This window comes from Phyllostomus hastatus, unplaced genomic scaffold (assembly GCF_019186645.2).
Source record: "Phyllostomus hastatus isolate PE091 unplaced genomic scaffold, TTU_PhHast_1.1 phas_contig_86, whole genome shotgun sequence".
Classification (NCBI taxonomy): domain Eukaryota; kingdom Metazoa; phylum Chordata; class Mammalia; order Chiroptera; family Phyllostomidae; genus Phyllostomus; species Phyllostomus hastatus.
The window spans coordinates 8,567,510-8,577,813 of record NW_025333977.1 but is presented as its reverse complement, the minus strand read 5'-3'; the positions used below and the strand labels follow the sequence as shown (position 1 = coordinate 8,577,813).

Genomic DNA, 10,304 nt, shown 5'->3' with positions numbered 1-10,304 from the left:
GTAAGCAGGTTTAAGAAAAGATATATTTGTTTTAATGTAATTGTACTTGTCTTATATTCTGACATATTCCATATTTATAGCCAATAGCTCTCATTCCTCAGTGACTGATTGAATTCTGATGACACTTGCCAGAAGCATGGTGGTATGCTGGCTCAAAGTTACCATCTTAGCAGGGTTGCTAAAATCCAGAAAGAAACTTGCAGTCTATTTAGCATGAGAAAGCAAAGGACAACTTCAGGGTGAACTCAACAGCTGGAGAAAAGAGAGTTCCAGAAAGGAAACCCCATTTCTTGTGTATAAACTCTGCTTACATCTTTAACTGACCTCTGAGCTGTGGATGTCTGGATAGATTCTAAGCAGCACAGTTAAAGGTAAAAAACTGAATTGAGATTGCAGAATTTGGAGTTTCAGTTCAGCCATGAAACAAAATATTAGTACCCTTCTACAAAATGTAACAAAATACAGAGTCTCCACAATGTACTATTTATAATCTCCAGAATACAATCCAAATTTATTAGACATGAAGAAACAGGAAATTATGACCCACAAGAGAAAAGGCAATTACGACCCTTAAGAGAAAAGGCAATCCATGAAGGCCAACTTTGAAAATGACCTAGATTTGGAACAGAGTATAAACATCCATTGAAAGTGCTCAGCGGTATAGAGGAAAACATAAGGGACAGGGCGATGGCAGCTGGCACATATTTGTGCATAGACACTTTATATAAAATAGCATCACTTACAAAGTGGTGAGGACAGAAAATAGTTTGATCATGCACACTCACAAGGCATATTGAATTCAAATTTGTTCTGTAGGACATTCATTCATAATAAACAACCATTTAAGACATTTTAGACATTAGAGTTGTCTTGAACTTAAACAACTATAATATAAGGTAAAAGTATTGTGTTTTGTAAAAACAGTGCTTAAAAGAACTTTGAAGCCCCGGAGATAGGCAGATTTACTTCCAGACTTGGGGAGGAGAAGGTATAAAAGAATGTTTTAAGGAGAGAGAGCTGTGGTAGACCTTAAAAAACACTTAATTTTTTCATGTGTGTGCATGATACAATGGGGGTTAGCATCCATGTGCACACTCTGAAGAGATTTCTGAGTATAAGGAAAAAAGTAGCGATCTTTGGCTGGAGGATATTGTTTGTGACAACAATGGCAAGACCTAATGTATGAAGAGTAAGAGGGTCCAGATGGCAAAACGCTGGACCGAATAGTTTCGACATGATTCTGAAGACACTAAGGAGGCAATTAAAATACAAGATACAAACACCCAACTTTATTTCCTCTGAAAATGACAAACCCCAAAAAGAATTCCATTATTTATTGTTTGTGATTCTTGAGATTACCTAGTACAAAATGCAAAGGGAACAGCTCTTATAATTTTAGTGCAGGTCTGTTTAGTCTGTTAAAGATTAAGTTAGCACATGATAGATTTGAGCAAGAAACAAATGAAGAAATTGCTATGAAATTACTTAACATTTTGGTTACAAGATAAATGTAAGAGTTAATGGTTTTATGAAATAGTGCATGGTACTATTGGAAAGAGTCTAATCCTGCCACTGCTTGGGGTGCGGGTGGGCAAATTTAATTTCATCTTTACAAATTGAAACTCATGCATAAATGACAAATTATGCTGAAAGTATATGTTAAGTTTGCAGAAATAAGCAAATACTTCTTTTCTAAAGCCTTTTTTAATGGCATTTTCTGATGAGGAAATTCAGAAGATTCTGTTTTCAGCTTATTATCAGACAGTTACAAAATCACATTGAAATTTTAAAGTATTAATAACAAAGACAAGGCATACAAAATCTGAAAAGTCTGATTCTAGGTTAGACAATACATCCTTTGTGAGCATCGTTTTCATAATTTTTCAGTTGCTTGCAGTGTCAAAGCATTAACTAGGAATGTTTTGGGGTTTTGGATGTAATAGAGTACAATAGTATCACAGTATCTTAGAACAAGAAGGACAATGGAGTTTTATGCCTCTGCACTCATTATGTTTATTTAATCCTTTGTGTTACCCCCTGTAACTACTGACATCAAGGAAGAGAATGTTGACTTATGGCCGTAGATACATTTATTGCATAGGATAAGTGAACTATTATTTAAAAAGTTAACGTAGTAATATTTCCCCCTAACTTTTTTTTTGTGGCATGAAATGGTGTCTAACTCTCCTGACATAATCTATATTGATATGCTCATTAATATTCCTTGTATTCTACAGTTTCTCAGAGTGTGTTCTGTTCAGCACGTTTCCTCCAATGGTCTTCTTCAATGTCCTATGGAAACAGGGCTCTCTCCAGTTGTGAGTGACTGTAAGATAAAGTCGTCCTTTAAATTTTCCCAGTGCTTACAGATTAATAGGGGAGCGGGGATAAACTGTGATTGTCTCTCCAAAAGGGAATGTTACCTAACAAGTGCTGGTGTTAACATTTTACTTCCTTTTATTTGCTGGTTTTATGATATTAATATACTTTAAAGCTTACTATTTAATCAAGAACAGCAAAGCTAATAAACTTTAATATCGTTGCATGCAGTGACGATCAAAGTGTGATAATTAAATGCCAGATGGCACAATCATCACACAGTCGACTCACTTTTGTGCTGTTTGTCTTGTTTTGAGTTTCCTGATAGGCACTTTGTGTTCTATAACTCTAGGTTTTTGCAACTTTTCTTGGTATCTCTATTTACATCCAAATTCCTTGCAGTCAAGTTCAATCATTTTCCTTTGTTAAAATCTCTATTTAATGTGATTATTTATACTATAAACTATACAACCAAAAAGGACTGATAAATTAAAAGTTGACCCAATTCATGATCACTATAAAGGAATAAATAGACATCCTTGAATTTGTTATATTGCTTTCCTGCTCATTATTGCTACTGTTTATTTTAAATTTTCCTAAGAGCACAACTTCTGAGAACAATATTTTATAATGTATGTATAATCTGCTATACAATTATCACATAAAGTTATGATAGTATGAATAAGAATAACATAAAGAATGTTGCCCAATTTCTTTTTAAAATCTGACCGATGAATGACTAAATGCAGATAGCTTGCTGCTTTACCCATCTTCTATTCTTCTTACACCGATTGAGGTATCATTACACCTAGGGTTTTGGATTTACATGCCCAAACATTCATGCTAGTGCAACTAATTTCAATTTGTACGTGAACAAAGAAATTTTTCTCATCTTCTTCTTTTTATGTACTCTGGGTACACTGGATCTTTAAATCAGGGGCAGATCAGTGACACTCTCTGATTTACGACTATGAGTTAATCAAACTCTCACTGGCCTACAGTTGCTTGTGTAACACATTCTGTTCCACAGGCCGTTGTTTTCTTCTGAATGAAAACACCAGCCCATTAGCTCATTTTCTAAAGCATGTAAGGGATTTGAAGTGGTGCCTCAGTCTATTCACCAGCATCTCCCTGAAGTGATCTCCCACAAGGAAATAGAAGACAGGGTTGATGACACTGTTCAGAAAGGCCAAAGGCCGAGTCACGATGTACAAGGAGTGGATGATGACTTGAGTGCACTGGGACTGCATCCAGTCCACCATGCGGGAAGCAATCCTCATGTTCCGCATGATGTGGTAGGGAGTGAAAAGCACAGAGAAGATCACAACTGCCAATATGACTAAGTTGAGAGGCTTTTCCAAGGGCACAGTGGTGACCTGCTGCTTGATCCTCTGCTTTAGGAAGACAGCGATCTTGAAATAAAAGAAGCACATCACAAAAAGTGGAAGGAGGAATCCCAGGAAGGTTAGACACATGCTGTAAATGAAGCTGTATTTGGCGTCCCCAGAACTTGCATAATCACTGCATGTGGTGCTACTGTCATTTGAAGCATTATTTATAAAAACAAGCATTGGCATAAGTTCTAAGGTCACTAAAACCCAAATGGCCAAAGAGATTAAAACAGCAAATTCTTTCCTCTGCAGAAGGTGTTCTCGGAAGGGGTGTTTCATGAGTAGGTAGCGATCGATGCTGATGAAAGTGAGGAAAAGAATGCTGGTGTAGAGGTTGGCATGAAGTACGTATCGGTTGCTAATGCACAGCACATCTCCATAGGTCCATTTTTCCTGGGCGTAACTGTTTATCAGCATGGGGAGTGTGCACAAGAAAGCCAAGTCAGAGATAGAGAGGTTAAAGAGATAGATGTTACTGCTATTCCAGCTCTTCAGACAGAAGAGGTAGCCAAAAACAACAGTGCTATTCCCGAGGAGTCCCACAATGAACTCAATACCATAAAAGATGGAAAGGTAGTACTTTTGCAGGCCAGCCTCTGCTGCCAGCCAGTTTTCGCAAGATGCATTCTTTGCCTGAAAAAGAGAGAAAATGTACAGATGAAATATTAGTCTGTGACTGAAGACATAGACTTTCACTGTTAAACACATAGACATGTATTTAACAGTAAAAATTTAAAATGACACTTAAGGGTTCAACTACATGGAGAGTGGTTTACATTAGTAGGGGGTACATATGTATACATACATATATATCTCTAATATTTCAAAAAAATTTATTAATACCTTTGAACTCCGTGCTAGGCAGTAGGGACAACAGCACTGAGTTAAACACAATTTCTTTTTAATTTTTTAAAAGATATAATTTACTCAGTTTTAGAGAGAGGGGAAGAGGCAAAGGACAGAGAAAGAGAGGGAGAGAAACATCAATGTGTGGTTGCCTCTCATGCGCTCCCTACTGGGGACCTGGCCCACAACCCAGGCATGTACCCTGATTGGGAATCAAACTGGTGACCTTATGTAAGCAAAATTTCTAATCTCAAATAATTTATCAACTAAGTGAATGGCATACAGGGTGGAGCAAAAGTGGGTTTAGGTTTATAATTGTTCATATGGAAAATAATCAATAAATAATAGGAATAAACTCTGGGTTTCATGTACTCACAACTGTATACCTACTTTTTTCCCACCCTGTACAATGATAAAGAGTATTTCAGGCATGAGGTGGAAACACACATAGAGGATATGAAAAAGTGCAAAAAAGCCAATGGAAAATGCAGTGAAGTAAGTTAAGAGGAAAATCTCCAGGACCTACCATGTTCCCCAGGATAGTGCGGTTGTTTGACAAATTCTGCTGAGTTAAATTGGATTAGACCATCATCTAGAAGAAGAAACAAGGATTGTTATAACTCCAGGCTTGATCGTCTAATAGCTTTTACTTTGTTTCTATGTTGTCAAAGTATTATGCTTATTTTATTAAATTTGTGAAATGCAACTCCAATTTTGAAATATGATTTTTTTTAGAATTTAAAATATAAAGCTGAAAATTTTAGTAATAATAACTGCAGCAACTCTTTTTTTTAATTAATTAATTAATTTATTGTTTTTAGAGAGGGAAGGAAGGGAGAAAGAGAGAGAGAGAGAAACATCAATGTGCGGTTGCTGGGGGCTGTGGCCTGCAACCCAGGCATATACTCTGACTGGGAATCGAACCTGCGACACTTTGGTTCGCAGCCTGCACTCAATCCACTGAGCTACGCCAGCCAGGAACTGCAGCAACTCTTTACTGAAAGCTTCTAGTGTGCCAGGCACTGTGCTCACCACCTTCCAAGCAGTATCTCATTTAGTGATGAGGTGGGGACTGTTACTATTTCTATTTTACACTTGAAGTCACCTAGACTTGGAAAATTGGGTATCTTCCTCAGGTCATACATCTAGTGAAAGACCTCCATTGTAGCATCTTCTGAATAAGGGTCATGAAAATAAGCACTCTGATTCATTCAAACTTCAGACATCTTGCTCACCTGCTACGTTTTCTCTTGTAATAAGGCCAGATCATTTGTAGTTGGGTGGAATGCTTAAAAAACTTGAATTTATCATAATGTACAGGATTGCCATCATTAAATATTGAATCCTACTTATGTCTAGTTAGGAAAAAAGCAAGACTGAACATAAAATTTTCCAAATATCTCTGTGTCAAATAGAACTCTGAGTGTTGGTTATTGTAGTCAAATGATTCTTTCAATATAGTCTTTTAATAAATAGAGCAACATAAGATCAAATAGACCTGAACTGCTTTTCTGGGAAACATGCAAACAATGAGCAGAATTCCCTATCATGAAGTCACCTGGAAAACAAATCTACTTTCGTCAAATTTAATGGACTGATGTTTGGTCTATTCCCATTAAGGATTATTCACCTTTTGAAAGTGTTTTACTTATGAAAATAACTCATGGAATTGTACATATGGCAAATTCAATATTTTGATGTTGTTTTTAAATCACTCTTTAAACCATCCTCAATTCCTCTGAGCCTCTCCTCAAGTCTGTCCATGGCAACCTGACACTAGGTCCAACTCTGGACAAAGCTGGACGGGAGCTTCTTCAGACAGCAGACGCGTGGATGCTGCTGAGAAGCTGAGCAGATTGGCTTTACTCCATCTTGGAGCTTATCTCATTCTACTGCTCTCTCACGTCTCCGGCAATTTGTTACGTTTCTCAAGGTCATGTCTTTTCCAATTTTTCAGACCTTGTCTACCTACTCAGCGTTAGCAGCTGTGTTTGTCTTTGAGCTCCCGGGGTTAGAGCCCGTTCTTGGTGTGTCCACTCTGGTTCCTGCATCTGTACCTGTCTCCCTCTCCTTCCTTTCTTTGACAACAGTGAATGTCTACTCATCTGGGCTTACTCCAGATCCAGTGCATTCCCAAATTTTCAAGATTGCTATGTTATCCAAAGTCCCTCTTTCCTGTCTCTTCAGCCTTCTCCTCCAGCTCAGCTACATCCTTTCTCTCAGAATATAAATACTCTTTGTCCTGTCTTAAAAATAAGGAGCGGACATAAACAACTCTCCCTGGTTTCAAATGTTTCTCTCATTGGCATAGCTTGATTTACAAAGAGAGCTATCTTCACAAATAGTTTTGCTATCTCAGCACCTCATTCTCTTTATTCCAATTTGGCTTCTAAACCCCCCACTCAACCAAAATAGCCTCTACTTTGCTCAACCCAATGGTCATTTTTCACCAGTCTTCTCTCTTGACTTATCTGCTGCTTTTTTATACCATGCCTCCTGGAAACACTCTCTTCCTTTGTCTTCTATGAAATGACACTTTCTTAGTTCTCCTTTTTGCCTAGTTGTTCTTTGCAGGCTGTTTTGTGACCTAAGCTTTCTTGGCCTGATTGTTAAATGTGGAATTTCTCAAGGCTCAGTACTGAACTCCGTTATCTAGACTCTTCATGAACAATCTCATCTGCTTTCTAGCTTTACTGATCATCCATACATTAACAACTCTCAAATTCATATTTCAGCCTGGACCTGTATTATAAGCTTTAATGTTTATACTTACTGCCACTGATAGATTTCTCACAGGTACCTGTGCCTCCGAACGTTTTGTACTAAACTCTCCACTTTCCCTCCTGATTCTGCTTGGCCTCCACCTAACTCCATCAACAGCCGCACTACTGAAGTTTGCTGTATATAATGAGTACCTGCGTTTTGTGCATGTTATACTCAGGATTATTATACCCATTATTATGCCCATGGTATGTAGTCATTATTCCCATGTATATTGTCCATCCTTATTTTTCCCTCAAAAATTTGGACCAAAAAGTGTGCATTATGAACAGCAAAATATAGTATATGCCCAGGTCATTTTACCTCAGAAATATGAGTGTCCTTGAAGTTATCTTTTTTTAGTGCATGCTTATATGACATCAGTCACAATACAATCTAACAAACTGTTTTGAATGGAATTTTAAAAAAAAAACAAGTAAGCTCTACTAGAGAATTCATCTTATCCCCCCCCACCCCCCGCCACACACACGAACAAACTTTTTGGCCAACCCAATACATTCAGATCTCCAATGATAACTGGATGAAAAAGAGAAAATTCAAAAAGACAGGAACTATCTTAAACATTTAGGGACATGGGGACTTTTAAATTTTCAATTTAATTAATAATATCTGTAATAGTATTGTTATCAACCTATTTTTAACTGAGAATACACAATTGTAGGAAAATGGTAAACACTTTCACATAAAGCTGGTTAGACTACAATCAAACACAGCTTTCTAGAAGGTACTTTGGCTGTATATTGAGAATGAGTGAAATGTCCATACTCAGCGACCTAGTAATTCCACGTTCGAGAACATGGAATTAGTGTCTCATGGCTATAGTGTCTCATCGGCTATAATGTCTGGATATTTCTCAAAGCCATCTCTGTTGCTCCACTCCTCCATCACCCTTCTAGTCCAGGCCACCATCAGTCATCTCTCTCTGGGACTATCCCATATCCTCCTATGGTCTCCACACGTCTCTGTCTCTCTTCAACATGACAGCTAAACAATCTTTCAAACTACCACTGAAATTCTGATCATATTACTATCCTCACTAAAAATGCTTAACTGGCTTTCCACTGTGTAAGGAATAAACTCCCAAATCTTTAATGGGGACTTGATCTGGCCCCTGACTCCATTTCAGCCTCACCTGGCATTACTGCCCTTGCTCGTCTTCCTTCTTGTTTTTTGAATGCACAGAGAACTTCCCTCATAGTCAGTTTGTTGAATCTCTTTTCACTGACATTCCACCCTGAGGTTCTTGCTTCACCACATATCGTGTCTTATATCTACACTTCTTTCAGATATCAGCTTAAGTGTGGGTTTCCCAAGATCAGCTCTCTGACCCTCCAGTCTAAGCTGGGTCTCCACATTTTATGTTCCCATTTTACACTGAGCTTCTCAGAATATCTCTCAACTTTATCTTCCTCATAGTTTATCTTCAATATCTGGCACAGTGACTTCCAGGTAAATGGATGGTCTGTACATGTTTGCTGAGTGGAGAGATAAATATAAATACTTGACTGTTTAGAAAATACTTTTATAAATATTTTCTCTATGAGCAAATAAGTAGTAAGTCCACTGAATTAAGCCAGTTGCTCTATTTCACTATAAAAGCAGATGATGCATGTAGTACAACTAATAGTAAAAAAATGGTAATTGTATTAGTGGTAGGTGTGTTTTAGACACATATTTGTAGAGAGAAAAAATATATTTTCTAGGATAACATTTTAAAATTAAGGATAATTAAAGACATAGGAATTCACATCTGAAATTAATAAACATAAGAAAGTCTATGACATATACCAAAGTACTAATAATGTTATCCTTAGTGATAAGATGACAGATAATTTTTATTCTGTGCTTTCCCCTTTTGATTTATCTAGGCTCTCCACTTTCCCCATTTCAGCATATATTTGATAATATTAAAAATCAAAAATTCTTATATATAATAAACATTTTACACTTTTTAAAAAGTTCTTTAAAAATAATAAGCTTTATTCTTTTTAGACCAATGGTAACTTTCACTATGATTTCTAAGTATTTCCAGCTGCTTTCACTGCCACAGCTTCCTGATACACCATCCTCCTTCCCTTCCATGGTGTGGCAGTCTCCTGCTGAGCTCCTTTCTCTCTGCAGAGATTGTTTTGTGATCTAATTCTTGTTTGCTCAAACTTTGAATGTTGTAATTCTTCAGAGCTCAGTTCTGGGCAACTTTGTTATTTTGGGAATACTCAAAAAGCTGGTGTGCACACTCAAAGGAATATTATGACAATAGAAAATTTCCTTAAGCCACAAAACTTGTTTCATTTTTTCATTTCCTCTTTTCCTAGCCATAACTCTCATTTTTTTTTTTGGCCTAGTTAGTTCTTCAATGTGCTGTACTAACTTACGTGACTAGCTTATGTGCAGCAGAAAGGAGGTACTGCCATGGAAGAAAAGCACAGCTATGAGGACTATAACTAGAAGGCAGCTGACCAATAGTTAGCTAGCACTCAGGCAAGTTCTGGGCCATGCTGAAGCCATGCAGAATTCTGCTTTGGAGATTGGAGACTAGGGAGATAGTAAGGATAGACAATACCAGGACTAAAATGAATAGAATGAATGACTAGTCACTCTTGTCCTGCTTCTCAGAGTGGTTACTTCATTTTTAAAAAAAAACATTTTGTTATGTAAATTTAGAAAATGCAGATACAAGAAGTAAAAAATTGTCTGTAAACTGTAAACCAACCTACCTCTCCTAATATCTGAATAACCTCCTGCTGTGTAATATTTATTTTAATAAAACTATGATGCTTTTAAATGTTTTGATAGATTTAATTTAAAAATATCATTCCTAGCTCCTTAATATTAATAAATTGTGGTTTTATAAATATTTACAAACCAGTTTAACATCACCAGGAGACACAATTTCCAAGGTTATAGATTCCAAGGTGGGTGATGTTTGTAGTTCAGTGTGTTTTTAGTGTGACCATCTCAATTCTA

General features: G+C 36.9%; 1 protein-coding gene across 1 annotated transcript; it reads right to left on the bottom strand.

Annotated features, from left to right (window-relative positions):
• Positions 1-528: 528 nt before the first annotated feature.
• On the bottom strand, positions 529-8,529 carry SUCNR1 (succinate receptor 1). The gene is given in 3 exon segments (XM_045850798.1): positions 529-4,343; positions 5,083-5,148; positions 8,470-8,529. Coding segments are annotated over 2 exon segments (1,032 nt in total). The 5' UTR covers positions 5,086-5,148; positions 8,470-8,529; the 3' UTR covers positions 529-3,314.
• Positions 8,530-10,304: the final 1,775 nt, after the last annotated feature.